Below are 15608 nucleotides of genomic sequence, written 5' to 3'. Positions count from 1 at the left end.
TTTGGGATGTGAAAAAATTTGCTGAATTCAGAGTTTGGAATCCCAAGGGAAGGATGGATTCAATTTATGTCTCCTGAGAGTTTTTGAAAATCATTAAGAGCTTTTAGATTTTTCTGATAGAGATTTTTCTGGGGGCATACTGAAGCTCACTCCAAAATATAACCCAGATATTGAAATGGGAGCAGAATCTGAATTTTTTGCTGTGGCTATTTTTAAACCAGTGGCTGGCAGGCAAGTGATGATATATTCATACAAACATTGAGATTTTCTGTCCATAAAGCAGGCTAGCAGAATAACATCTATATAGTGAACCAAATATATCTTGGAAAACTTTTTGTGAACTGGAAAAATGGTTGCAGGAGTTTAGTTGTTTTATGAACTTTTGATAGAGAAAGTTTTCTTGGACACCCACAAGCAGGCGACTTTAACCCATGCTGCTTTGGAACTGGTCCAGGAGATTGCACTGTGTGCTTGGGAGAAGGTTGACATAGGTGCAGAATTTAAGGAAAGTTTACAAAATAATTTTTTCAGGTCACTTCTAAGCCATATACAGAATTTCAGGGGAAATCTGACAGATAGAGGCAGGTGAAAAGCAAGGAAATACAACAGCTCTTAATAAAACTTTTGTTTTTGAAAATGACAATGAAGAATGTCAGACTATTTTATATCCCAGTAGAGAGAGAAGATGTGATGGGATTTCTACAGGCTATTGGTATGTAGGATCAGTTGGGTCCAAGGCCTGCGTTAATGCTCAGGAAAATGCTTTAGTGACCTATTCTGTTCAGAGACAAACTCCTGGGAACCAGAATAAATCTAGCTATCCTCTAGAATACATAGGTCCCACTGCATCAATTGGGAAGAACTCAGGCAGGTCTTAGCAACAATATTAAAGTCCTGAGGGGTCCCAAAGCTCATCTTCACTTCAGGAAGTAAAAAACTCAACACAAAACCGGCCATAAAAAGAAAGCAGGCCATACTGTGAGCATGTCTTTTTAAATTGACCAAGGGATGGAAGCGGTAAGGCATTTGCCTTGCATGCAGCTGATCCAGGACAGACGGTGTTTCGAATCCCTTATGGTCCCCTATGCCTGACAGGAGCAATTTCTGAGTGCAGATCCAGGAGTAACCCCTGAGCACCAGCACCGCTGGGTGTGACCCCAGAACCAATAACCAAAAAAAAAAAATTAAATTGATCAAGGGAGACCATGTTTAAGCCCACATAGGTTGGAGTTTGGTTGTTTTCCTGATGGGAGGGAACTGGTTCTGGATCTCCACTTATCCTGCACTCATTACAGAGTTGTGACTGAGGAGGGGTGGGAGATAATCTTATAGATCCACTTTTGGACACAGTTTCTGATGGAGCTGTGTCTGGCTCATTTTCAGCATTTTTTTCATCTGGTATATTAATCTCAGCAGCTGGTGATTCCTCTGGCCTAGTGCCAGTGAAGGGTGGCAGGTTACCAACCTCAGAGCTTTTGACTTGAGTACATGTCACTACTGGGAAAGGGCTTTTATTTTCCAAAGTTGGAGTTGTTTCAGAAAGCTTAGCTTGTGCATCCCACATTGCATGCTACATATAAATTATAATGCCTATCAGGAGCAATATCAGAATGACTGATATAAAATTACTACTCCCATATTTATATTAATTGTTGGAATAGAGAAGGTAGCAATATACATAATATAAATTAAAATATATTTATAATACATAATATAAATACATTATAAAATATAATAATATAAATAAAATTATAAACAAATATAATATAAGTAAAGAAGGTAGCAATGCAAAGAAATGCCAGGATCCCTCAACTTAAAACCAAGGCATTGTCATAGCCTTGAACCAAGTAGGAACTTGATTCTTTATCCATGGTGGAATTATAACCACTTGAGTAACCAGGAAATCACCTCAGGGAACATCTCACCAGTTGAAAATGAGGCCCCAGTTTCTGGTGCCAGTTGTAGTTGACGTCTCATGCCCCAGTCCCAGGAAAATACCAACTGGAAATAATACCAACACAGGAAATAATCCACAAAAGTTAGGGAGATAAAACAGGTGCATAAGCTTCCACCACAAGCATTCTGCAAGCAAGCAAAGATACCAGCAGGCAGACAGGCTAGCTGTGGAACCAAAACCGAAGCAGTTTCTCTAACCTTGAGATCTTTATTGGGAAAAGTAGGGAACCCCCTCCCCGGGTGAAGAATAGATAGGGAGAGGGAGCCAATCCAGTGGTACTTCCCTCTCAGGGGGAAAAGCACAAGCAAAGAAGAATTAATCTGAATGAAGTAAAAAAACAGTTACTCCAGCACCTCATGCTTTGTGTAGGTTCATGCTTGATTCCTCTTTGCTCTGGGGTGGAAACTCCTCCAGCAACCCCCACAGTTTGTCTGAGGTGTCCTCGGGGAGCTTGTGCATGCTGTGGGTGAGGATGTTGTATTGAGGACATAGTCAAAGCAGAGTTCCCACATGAAAAGAGATGCCATTGTATTGATCTGCAGGCTGCATGAATTTTTCATGAAATAGCAGGAATTGCTGTTGGCTCCTCATTTATCAGTTGGAGTCTCCCATTACTGGAGTAAGGAGCCTTGTCAAAGCATTTTGTCCCCCTTGTCTTTCTAAAACACAAATCAGATTGTTAACCTTACTTGTTTGTGCCCATCCTTTGACAAATAGTATAAAAGCTTCAATCCTCACCTCAATATTTTGGGACTTATGAAATCTGGCCATTCTCTTTTTGTTTGTTTTGTTTTTGTTTTGGGGCCACACCCCACCTGGCAGCATTCAGAGGTTACTCCTGGCTCTGTGCTCAGAAATTACCCTGGCAGGCTCGGAGGACCGTATCGGATGTCAGGGATCGAACCCAGGTCTGTCTCAGGTCAGCCTCCTGCAGGGCAAACACCCTGCAGCTGTGCTATCACTCTGCCTTTCCTTCTTCCTCCTCAATCAGTGAACCAAAAATATTTTCCTCACTTTCCATTCTGTTTCATAGACTTTCAATGTGAGATGTCATCTTTAAAGTTTGCGTAAATTCATTTTAAAGCACATCTGTTCGTTATCCATAAATGGAGTCACAGTTAGAAGACCTGCTGAATCTGTCTTCTTTCTCGAGACCCGGTTTTCTCTCTAAATCTCGGTGCTTTGCTTCTGTAGGTGGTAGGACTCTTCGGCTGATGCAGACCCGTATGGAAGATGAAGGCCAGTATTCCTGTGTTGTGAGAAATGCAGCTGGGGAAGAGAGGAAAATCTTCAGACTTTCAGTTCTAGGTATTGTCATCATTTGCGATACTATCTACAAAATCACTTCATTGGCTTCTATCCTGGAAGCCGGGTTATGTTTTGTTTAGAGTTTGATGACACATTTATGTGTATTCTTTGACCCCAGCCTGTCAGTCCTGGCAAAGAATACTGGAATTGTTTCAAGCTAATTCATTAGACTCACATGGCTGAAAGGCCATAGCTTGTTCTTGAAAACTTGTTCCTGATAGTCTAAAAATGTATTAATTTTAAAGGAATTGCTTATTGGACTTATAATAAATGTGTACTACCGGGTCTTACTGACACATGGATGTGTTTCTCATGACTTTATCATTTTTAAATATTTACACACAAAGACTTGTCATAATTGCATTCATGTCATTTGGCTTCATAATGTATCTTAAAATTAGGATTGATTTAAAAAGTATGGCATGTTACATTCAAATACTGATGAGCATTTTAAGGCTTAATATTTTTAAGGCTTAATATTTTAATTAATAATTTTTATTGGATTACTGAATATAACTAGATATAAATATATATTTAAAATATAAACATAGGTACCCATAAAGTTACCCTTTAAATTGTGACTTGCTTTATTTTTTAGTGCCACCTCGAATTGTGGGTGAAAATACACTTGAGGAGGTGAAGGTGAAAGAAAAACAGAGTGTGACACTCACCTGTGAGGTGACAGGTAAGGGATGTGTGTGCTTCATTTTGCCATTTGCTGATGAAGATTTGCCTCCACAATGAAGAAAAAAATATCAAGCTACTACTGTGCCATAGCTCAGCACTAGAAATTGAATGAATATACAGTATAGCTGATGGGAATTTAGGAGATAATCTCATATTATGTAGATAAAAAGAAAAAAGTGATTTTCACACGGAAGAAGGAATGAAAGAGTGAGGAAAGAAGGAAGAAAGGGATAAAAAGAAGAGAAAAGGGAGGAAAGAAGGGAAGGAAAGAAGGAGAGAGAAGGGTGGGAAGAGAAAGAGGGAGGGAAAAAAGGAAAGAGGGGGAAGTAAGGTAAGAAAGGAGACTTAAGTAACACTTATTGTGTACAGACGAGCCACCTTCTATGATTTTCTTCCCTTAAGTTTTTTCCATTTTTCGTACATTTATTTATCTTTGCAATGCATTGAATTTGACTGATTTCTTTTCAACTTTTTTTATTTTATTGAACAATGATTGATAACCTAGAAGACAAGTTGAAGGTGTATATCAATGATAGGTACAGGCGGTAGTGATAGCAAAAGAATAGACACATAGAGGACACATGTCTGCAGAGATGCAGTGACCAATGCCCCATTAGCACTGGTCTCCTGACAATGCATGTTCCTGTTCTCATGATGAGAGCTTTTACAATCTACCCTAATAACCTGAATATCTACAATATCATCACCTTGGCTTATATCCTGGAAATAGGGTTACATTTTGTTTTGAGTTTGATGACACATTTATGTGTATTTTTTGACCCCTAGTCTGTTAATCTTGGCAAAAAAATTATTGGAATTGTTTCCAGGTAATTCATTGAAACCTCATGACTCAAAGGCCAATTGTTCCTGATGTTCTAAATCTGTATTAGCTTTAAAGGGCAGGATTATTGGAGTTCTCTAGGGGGGAAATAGAGGCTCTACAGTATTCTTGATTCTAGGCCCTGTGCAGGCTGCATTGCACAATTTCCATATCTTTAGGGCAGGAAGTTTCTGCCTTCTGACCACTTTCAACCCCTCCCCTATTCCTGCATTCCTCCACCCTCTGTAACTGTATTTTCTTTTTACCAGATTCCATCTCTTTCACTTAACATCATGACTTCAAGCCTCTCCACGTTGTTTCTTTTCAATATTACATCGTCTGCTTAGTCTCTAGTTTCCTTATCAATGCATCTCGGTAGTGAACATTCTGGTTAACTGTTGTGAATTGTGCTGGAATGAAATGTGGGGGTGTGGTGGTCTCCCAGACAGAGGGATTAGATTTGCTCTGGAGAAATGCCCAGAAGTGGAGAAACTGGTTTCTAAGGGAGTTCTATTTTTAATTTTTTAGAGGAACCCTTCATTCTGTTTTCCATTCAAAAGATTTAATGATTCCCAGTTACATACAGGATAAAGCCAAAGCCCAAAATAAACTTGGGGCTGCGAGTATGAGCAAGTGTCTGTCTGCAAATAAGAAAGTGGTGCATTGTCTGTGGAGAATTTAGAAAAAGTAAGAAAGACAACTGACAGCTTTCCAGTTTATATGTAACTTCATAACTTTTCTCCCACTCATATTTGAGGTTGGTTGGTGTTTATAACATATTTTCTAATGCATAGCCCATAGTAAGTGATTGTAATTATGGTTATGTGTAAACGTTTTTATTGAAATAACATTGGTTCTTAAAATTCAAGAACATGGCCATATTTTTTTTTTACGTATTTTTACTTCACTATAGTCTCAATTTGCCAATATTAGAGTCTGATTAGGATAATATGTGCCCAGTGCTCATAGTGGGCTAGAAGGAATTAACTTTCTTTCATTTCTACATGAGAATGGCCTAATATTTCTTCTAAGCCAGCGATGCAATGTGTATCTACGTTATTTGTCTGGAAAAATTCTCTCTTTATGTTTTTCTGGTCCTAAATTTTTATTGCTTAAGCTTTTTCTTTCAGTATATTTTCGGGGTTTTTTTGGGAGGGGAGAAGGTAGACTACAGTGCTCAGGGATCATCCTTGCTCTGTGAGTGGGGGGGGGGCTATACATGATGCTGGGGATTGAACCCAGGTCAACCCCATACAAGACAAGCCACCACCCCCCCCTTTACATTCTCATCAGTTTGTCTTTCAGATTTTAAATGTATCAGCTCATTCCCCTGGTCTGCAAAATTTGAACTGATGAATCCACCTCATGGTGTTTTCCGTGTATGTTTGGAACATTTTTTTGCCTGCTATCATCAAGTCTCTCTTTGTCCTTAACTTTTTCAATGTAATTATAACGTGCCTCAGTTTGACCCTTTTCAATTCAGTCTATTCTCAGTCCTTTTAGATTTATGCTGCTCAATGTACATTTTCTTTCCTATGTTTGGGAATGTTTGAGTCATTATTGTTTTCAATGTTTTCTGTCTCCTTTTAACTGGGCATTCTTCACTTTCTCTCATTCCTTCTTTTTTTTGTTTGTTTGTTTTGTTTTTGTTTTTTTTTGTTGTTGTTTTTTCGAGCCACACTCGTTTGATGCTCAGGGGTTAATCCTGGCTAAGTGCTCAGAAATTGCCCCTGGCTTGGGGGGACCATATGGGACGCCGGGGGATTGAACCGCGGTCCTTCCTTGACTAGTGCTTGCAAGGCAGACACCTTACCTCTAGCGCCACCTCGCCAGCCCCTCTCATTCCTTTTTTCACATTGTAGTGTCTCTGGCTTGATACTTTTGAGTGACCTAATCTTCAAGTTTATTTGCTTTGTCTTTCTTCTGCTTTATCAAGTTTGTTTTTGATGCTGCCATTGCAGATATTATGCTCGTCAGCTTTAGGAATGCCATTTGTTGAGTTGCTCATTTATTTTTGGTTGGATTTTTCTTGCTTGTGCACTGTATTACTGGACTTTTTTTATTGTCTGTGTTCTCGTGCTCCACTAAGCTGGGTTGAAAGTGTCATTAGGAATTCAGTGCCAGCCATTCCATAGATGTTCATTACAAGAGCTTTCCTAGCATTGAACAGATTCCTAATGCTGCTGATCTGCACATTGGAGATTAGTCTGTGAAATTTCACATTAGCAGCCCGTGTTCACTTATCTCAGCCTGGGAGCCTGGTGGTTCAGTTGTTAGTGTTACTAATAAGGTGAAGCTTGGAGCTGGAGCAATGGTTGGATGACGTTCGCCTTGCACACAGCCAACCAGATTTCAATTCCCAGCATTGCGTGTGGTTTCCTAAGCACTGCCAGAAATAATTCCTGAATGCAGAGCCCCTAAACATCATCATGTGTGGCCAAAAAAAATTTAAACAACAAAAGAATGTACTTTTATATCATTGTTACTATTATTTTAAAATTTTTATAAAGGTTTTTTTTCTTTTGGGGGACCACATCCATTGATGCTCCTGGCTCTATGCTCAAGGATCATTTATGACAGAGCTTGGGTGACCATATGGGATGCTCAGAACTAAATCTGGTTCTTCCACGCACAAGACAAGCACCCTCTCTGTTGTCTCTCCAGCCTTGCCAGATGTGTTCTGAAGTTAGTGACTATCTTGTTCCTTTAAAGAGAGGAGGTCAAGAAGCAATGTGTAGGATTCATACAGCTATTAGTGTGGAAACTCAGTTATGGGTACAGGCTTAGTAACCACACTGAGAAGGGTCAATTTGTTACAGGGAACCCAATGCCAGAAATCTTGTGGCACAAAGATGGGCAGCACATCCAGGAGGACGACACCCATCACTTTATGTCCAGTGGCCGTTTTCTTCAGATCAGCAATGCCCACGTCTCACACACTGGGAGATACTCGTGCTTGGCGTCCAATATAGCCGGAGACAAGAGCAAGACCTTCAGTCTTAATGTGTTAGGTATGTGAAAGCCTTGCTCTGGTCCTTAAAGAACATGGTGTGTCTAAATTCTTTGCGAGAAAGAGAGAGACTGAAGGAAAATGTCTATCATAGAGGCAGTTAGGGGGCAGGGCAGGAGGAAAACTGGGGACATTGGTGGTGGGAAATGTGCACTGGGGAAGGAATGAGTGTTGTACATTATAGGACTGAAACTCAATCATCAATGACTTTCAACTTTATAACTGTATCTTATGGTGATTCAATTAAAGAATTTATTTAATTGAAAAAACAAACTCAACAACACAAACAATCCTGTACCTCACCTCCAAATCCAGAATTGACCAGACATTTCACCAGGGAAGACATGGAAATGACCAAGCCATGTGATAAAATGTTCTATCACATTTTTTAGTCAGAGAAATTCAAATTAAAAGGAGAGTGTGATATCAGTTCACACCACAAAAAAGGACCTATATCAAAATGGCCAGAAAAAACAAACAAACAAACAAACAAACAGGACTGTCAGGAAAGCAAAACAAGTGCATTATTGCTGGGAATGTCAATTGATTCTCCTCTATGGAAAACATTATGGAAACATATATATAAATAGCTTTACAAAGCTAAGTTTCAGGCATGCAATATACTGGCACCATTACTTCACCAGCACCCTCTTCTCTCTATCATTGTCCCCAGTTTTCTTCTTACTCTCCATCCTGCCACTATCACAGTCACTTGTGTGTTTTTTTAATTGATTCATTCCTAGAGTCAGTTTTAGAATTAGACTATTTAGAAAAACTGCTTTGTTCCAGGCCCAGTGCTTGTGTTAGGATTACAACTAAGAACAAGTTGGATGTCAAATGAGTGATATTAAAGAAGAAAATATCTTTTAACTACATGTTGAGGAAAAGCAGATAAAGGGATTCCACCTGGGGTGTTTGGTCCTTTCTTTTTGGGTCTACCATGATCGGTAATGCATATTTTTAATTTTTGTGAGCTGAGCATGATTACATAATATGTTTTGTTCTTATTGTCAAAACTTACGTTTATGTCTCCAGAAAGATATTTTACTGGAGATATTTATTTCTTCTCCCTTGAAAATGTAAAATGCATCACTTAAATGTGTGGTCTTTAATACAAAGTTTAAAACTGCTTTCATTTTACTAAAGTGAAATGATTTCTCTTTGAGTTTGAAAAGCCTTGCAATGCTGGGGCTGGAGTGATGGCACAGTGGGTAGGGCATTTGCCTTGCACATAGCTCACCTGGGTTCAAGCCCCGGCATTCCAGTCTTTTTTTTCCTTTATTTAAACATCTTTATTACAAATATGATTATGATTAGGTTTCAGTCATGTAAAGAACACCCCCCTTCACCAGTGCAACATTCCCACCACCTGCATTCCAGCCTTTAAGACTGGTAGGAGTGGTTTCTGAGCTCAGAGCTCTGAATGCCTGAGTGCCTCTGGCTGTGGCACAAAAACAAAAACAAAAACGAAAGGTTTTTAGTGGTTTAGTTTGCTGTATGATCATTTGACTCTTCATTTTGGAATATATTGTTCCATCCATCAGAACCTCCCATAAAGAACACTACCCATTTGAGTTAATATCTACGGTGCTGGAGTAGTAGCAGAGTGGTAGGACTTTTGCCTTGCATGCGACTGACCCAGGATGATTGCAGGTTCTATCATTGGCATCTCATATGGTTCCCTGAGCTAGGAGCAATTTCTGAGTGCAGAGCCAGGTGTAACCCCTGAGCGCCGCTAGGTATGGGCCAAGAAACCAAAAAAGAAAAAAAAAGAGCTACATATACAAGAGTAATTCAATCAAAATCTATTTTAAAACGTTAGACAAGATAACACTTGTAAATAATAAATGAATAATGCATAGAGATAAAAATTAAATGTAACTATAAACCTTTAATGACAGAGTACCTTTATCTTATAAAGGATTTAGTCCAGAACCTATTGTCATAGTGAGTAACAAATCAATGGATAACTGTGAGTGAGATTCTTTAAGAGAAAATTTAGAGAATGCTAATCAAACCTTCAATGTCAGAGGCAAAAGGTTAGATTATTGAGATGTCGCTTGAGGTAGCTCAAGATAAATTGCTCTGTTTATATATATATATATACTTCCCTTTAAAGGCTACTTTCCAGGATGGGCATATTCCATAGGGCTGGATTGGATTCCTAAATTACAAATATTTATAGCTATTTGGTCTTTGGGTCAAATATATCCATTTGTTCTCATGTGACATTTCAAACCATTATTTCCTTGCAATGCTCTGCATGGATAATCTGTCTATTGATGAGTGGAGTATTGAATGTTGAGTTTCTCCTTAAGTCCCATATTTTTTTTCTGTATTTTGGTGCTCCCTCCATTACTTTGAGCTTTTGAAGGTCCCCACTGCTTCTTTGCAAACTAATAACCCCAGTTTGTTTCTGTATTGATTAAGCATGGAATCTCAGAAATAAAGATAATAGACAAAGGCTCAAATCTAGAAATGTATTTCTTCAACCACATTTCTTTTTGGGTCGGAGGGAGACCATGTCCATTGGTATGCAAAGCTTACTTCTGACTCTGTGCTCAGGGAGCACTCCTAGCAGGGCTCAGGGGACCATATGAGATGCTGGAGATCAAAACCAGGTCATTTGCATTTAAGGCAAGCTCCCTAACCTCTGTACTATCACTCCAACCCCAAAGTCATTTTATATATTTATTTTTGGTTTGGGGGATGTCATAGCTGGCAGTGCTCAAAGGTTAGTCCTGGCTCTGCACTCAGAAATTATTCCTGTTGATGGCAGGGAATGAACACTGGAAAGGAACAAGTGTTAGAACATTGTATGACCAAAACTCATCAACTTTTTAACTCTGTATCTCACTTTGATTAAATAGCAAGGAGGGGAGGGGGAAGGGAGAGAGAAATGAAATATTTCTGGAGGGGCTCATGGGACCTTATGAGATGTCAGGGATTGAACCCTGGTCAGCCCCATGCAAGGCAAGTGCCCTCTCCCCTGTGCTATGGCTCTGGCCCCTGGAGCTATATTTCTGGTCTTTTTCAGTGTCACCTACGATTGCTGGTGCTGACGATAGTGGCAGCCTTGAAGCTGTCACGGTTATTCTGAACAACCCCACCTCATTGGTCTGTGAGGCACATTCATACCCCCCAGCTACCATCTCATGGTTTAAGGACGGAGCACCTTTAGAGTCCAACCAAAACATCCGGATTCTTCCAGGTAATTCACTTATTTCACTTAGACTGTCTACTTTTTTTTTTTTTTGGAAATTTTTTTTATTTTTTATTTTGATCATAATGGCTTACATATCTTTCACAGTAGTATTTTAGGTACATATCAACATTGAATCAGGGGAATACCCATCACCAAATTTTAGACTGTCTACTTAATCTGTCTACTATTGTGGAAAAGAAGAATTAATAACCTTTAAATATATATATATATATATATATATATATATATATATATAATTGCTTGCTTTCTGTCCTATTAATGTTTTAATTTGGAGACAAGAGCTTGGGGCCCACATCTGGTGGTACTCAGGGCTGACTCCTGGTTCTGTGCTTAGAGATCATACCTGGCAGTTTTCAAGGGACCCTATGTATCACCAAGAATCAAACCAGAGTTGGCCATGTGCAAGCAAGTGCTCTCCCTGCTGTACTATTTCTCTGGCTCTGATATGCTAATAATTTTATTTTATTTTATTTATAAATGTATTATTGGGGGGAGTTTTTGGGGAGGGAGTACCAATTGTGCTCAGGCCTTATGCCTAACTCTGTGCTCAGGAATCACTGCCGGCTGGGCTCAGGGAACCATGCAGTGCTCCTTGCACCAATTCCTCAGCTGGCTCCCAGTTCTGTTTTGGAGGGCAGTGAGTTACCAACCTTAGCCACAGTGCATGCTAGTGATCTGAATGTTTCAAGTACCAGCAGCGCCCCCTGTGCTGCAGTGGGCCTGGGGCCACCCGATGTCTGTCTGTCCTTTGCCCTGTGACACTGCAGTATTGTCTGTTCTGCAGGTGGCCGGACTCTACAGATCCTGAATGCTCAGGAGGACAGTGCAGGCCGCTATTCCTGCGTGGCCACTAATGAGGCAGGCGAGATGATGAAACAGTATGAGGTGAAAGTGTACAGTAAGTGCGGGTCACTATCAGCAAAGCGGGGTTCCTCCAGAGGTCCCTTCAGGTCTGAGAGCTGAGTTCAGCCCTGTGCCCAGCATGCTGGTTGTTTCAACAGCTGGACCAGGTCACTTCCCTCCTGCCACTGGCACTGTTGGCAAGTCTCTGGCTTCCCAGAAATGACCCTACGTTGAGTTCTGGCCTGGCTTGTGCAGGATGGTCACTGCAATGCAAGTGACTCACACAACTCAGAGAGACTAAGAGTTTTTGTGCTTGTCCTGCTCTGATTAGACCTCAAGGTTTAGCTCAAAGCTGATGACCTGTTTCCTGCATTTCTTGCCTTTGGTTTTTTAAAAAAGAAAGAGCATCTTTCTTATGGTCTATTGTGCTTTGACTCTCTTACATGATAAAATGAGTGTGTGTACAGGTCTATATAGGTTATACACCTTTGTACGCATGTATCATATGTTGTGCACATGCATGTATGTACATAGGTGTGCCTTCATGGATGTTTTGTGTATATGTGTGGGCTGTGCTTAGCTGGGAGCTAAGAGGAATGAGCCAGACTGTTCTGTACAAAAATGAACTGCACAGTGATGTTGTAAGAGTGAAGAGACCAACATGGCTTCCTTCCATCTGTCTCGGGACATGTGAATTGTCCATGTCATTTGAGGGAAGGCAAGTCATGGAAGGTCTGAGTTGCTGTCTTGCTTTCTAAGGGACCCCCCACCTCATATCATTCCCTCAGTACCCCCAGCTTTTGAAGTAAGTTAACTCTCTTATCTTCCCCTTCTATCCAGTTCCCCCCATTATCAACAGAGAGGACCTCCTGGGGCCAGGTCCTTCCCCAAAAGAAGTGAAGATCAAAGTGAACAACACACTGACTCTGGAATGTGAAGCCTACGCCATCCCTTCCGCCACCATCAGCTGGTACAGAGACGGACAGGCTAGTCGCCATTTTGTTCCACTTTTTGTTGGTTTCTGTGACCAAAAAAAGTTCATTGACTAAACATGCAACCCCCCACCTCTCACACATCCCCCCAAAAAAAATCCAGTCACAAGTGTCCCAGCAACTTTATGGCATCTTAAATCCACCACATATCATCCTCTTTAACTGACAATAACTGATGGGAACAGGTCCCACAATTGTAATGGTCTCTCCTTGCCCTTGCTGTAAGGACGGTTTTGTGGACATTAGCAGTTGTTCACAGAAATATCACTCTTCCCTCTGGGAGTATTTATTTGTGTGTTGTATGGTTCTATGTTAAATGAAAACATTGTGGAGAAGCTCAGACCAGCTGAGAATGAGCTGTAGAACATGGTGCTGAGTTCATTCAAAAGTTTTTCAAAATACTGTCTGCTCTTCTATAAAAAGAAGATGTGTTTTGGTTATTTCCAGAAGCTGCTTGAGCCCCAAATCTGATTAAGCACCTGGCCTGAATTCAGAGGCAGACCCCATGGTGATATCCCAACTCTCAGACCACACAACCTCATGCCTCCTTCCACTTGTTTTCTTTCATGCTGGCTTTCCCAGCCTGTGTGCTGTGGGTTTTGGATTAAAGACCATCTCTCAAGCTGCTCTCAGTGTGCATCAGGCATAAGGGGAGCTTAGCTGGCCTTGGTCTTGGCTTGCTTCTCAACCACAAGTGGTCGGTGAACTTCCAGTTTCCAAAGCTTAATGTGGTGATATCAGATACAGGACAGTGATCATAATTTAAGTTTGCTGATCACAGAGGGATTTTGCAAGGATGGCAACTACTTAAAAATAAAACCATCTTATAAAATAAGATGGTCACATCTCGAAACCATTATCTATCAGAACTGGGAATTTCTACTAGGCTCAGTTCCCACTTTCTTTACTGATTTCCAACTCCTGAAATTTGCTTCCTGCTGCAAATGCATTTCCTGTGAGTGTGCATGGATGAGAAGCAAAGTGTCCCTTTTGCCTTTGAAATATTTCATTTTCAACTTTCTCCTCATGTCTAGCCATGGCTGCTCATGCACCCACACAGATGTAGGTGACGATTTAGAATGTCCTGGAAATGAAATCATTTGAAAAAAATTTTCCAAAATAATGATAATTTTTGTTTGTTTTTTAATTATAAAATCTTTATTTAAGCACCATGATTAAAAACATGTTTGTAGTTGGGTTTCAGTCATAACAAGAACACCCCTCTTCACCAGTGCAACATTCCCACCACCAATGCCCCCATCTCCCTGCCTGTAGTGAGACAGGCATTCTACTTCTCTTACTTTATTTTTGTTTTTGGGCCACACCCACTGATGAGCTATGCACTCAGAAATCGCTCCTGGCTTAGGGGACCACATGGGATGCCAGGGACTAAACTCAAGCCTGACCTGGGTCAGCCGTGTGCAAGGCAAACGCCCTACCTGCTGCACTATCACTCTGGCCCCTACTTCTCTCACTTATTAACATGTCATGATAGTTGTTAGTGTAGTTATTTCTCTAACTATACTCACCACTCTTTGTGATGAGTTTCATATCGTGAGCTGGTCCTTCCAACCCTCATCTCTATTGTCTCTGGTCATTATTACAATAATGTTTATTATTTTTCTTAAAACTCATAGATGAGTGTCTATCTCTGGCCCTCTGTTTTGTTTCACTCAGCATAATAGTTTCCATGTCCATTCATGTATAAAAAAATTTCATGACTTTATCTCTCTTGATGGCTGCATAATATTCTATTATGTATATGCACCACAGTTTCTTTAGCCAGTCATCTGTTGAAAGGCATCTTGGTTGTTTCCAGATTCTGTCTACTGTAAATAGTGCTGCAATGAATATAGGTGTGAGGAAGGCATTAATAATGATAATTTTAAAGATCTGGAAAAATAAAGACCAAGAATTGAGCCATAAATTTAACAAGATTGATACCATGGATGACTGGACCATGGCATTTTGATCACGTAGAGATGGCCCAAATCTGGAGAAGATTCAGGAAAGATAGAAGGACAGAGTACAGATATAAAATGTTCTAAGTCATTGACTAGAAAAGGAATAGGAGAGTGTAGAGGGGACTCCCTCTGGTGAGGTTTCTGTGTAATGTCAGAAATTGCTCTATGATAGGACAAATTGGTGATGTAGAAGGTAAGAGAAGCCTTATCTCCTGGAGAAAGTCTTTGAGTAAACCAGAAGTTGTTCAGTTTAATCCAGGATTAGGGTCTTGCTGGGCAAAGGGCTGATGAGTGCATGGAGAAGAACAAGATGGATAATGGTTAAAAGGAGAGTGAGAGGCCATGGAGAGGAGGGTCTGGGAAAGCTTAACATCATAGCACTGATTGTGGAGGACCTCGGAAAGCTGTACATCATGACACTGGCCATGGAGACTCTGGAAGAGCCATATGTCGTGGCATTGGCCATGGTCCAAGAAGTCATTAAAGTGGGGATTTGGGAGGAAGTGAGGATGGACTTAGGAGTTGATACATTGAGACTGAATAGAGTATGAAGGCATGCCTTAGCTTGGGGTATGTAGCGTCTATGGTTGGGGACAAGAGAGAGGGTGAGAGGCATTTTTTCATAGTCCTGACATCACCAAGGATTATGAGAAAAGGAAGGAATGACAGTGAACCAAAAAGTGAAGCCTTGAAGGGTCTAGAGGGAATTTATTGGAAATAGAAGTTTCCAGAAGATGCTAAATGCCCAATGAAATCATTGACTTAATGAATAAAACTATATAAATCTCTCTAGGTAAAAGC

At 40.4% G+C, this 15608-nt stretch overlaps 1 protein-coding gene across 1 annotated transcript in view; it reads left to right on the top strand.

Moving 5' to 3' along the window:
- Nucleotides 1-15608, top strand: part of HMCN1 (hemicentin 1) — a 414107-nt gene that overhangs the window by 291008 nt on the left and 107491 nt on the right. Inside the window, 6 exon segments of the mRNA XM_049777571.1 lie at nt 3152-3265; nt 3864-3950; nt 7592-7783; nt 10820-10993; nt 11793-11906; nt 12692-12837. Of these exon segments, the coding sequence (XP_049633528.1) occupies nt 3152-3265; nt 3864-3950; nt 7592-7783; nt 10820-10993; nt 11793-11906; nt 12692-12837 (827 nt within the window).

Source organism: Suncus etruscus, chromosome 7 (assembly GCF_024139225.1).
Source record: "Suncus etruscus isolate mSunEtr1 chromosome 7, mSunEtr1.pri.cur, whole genome shotgun sequence".
Classification (NCBI taxonomy): domain Eukaryota; kingdom Metazoa; phylum Chordata; class Mammalia; order Eulipotyphla; family Soricidae; genus Suncus; species Suncus etruscus.
This window is presented reverse-complemented; position numbering and strand designations above follow the sequence as displayed.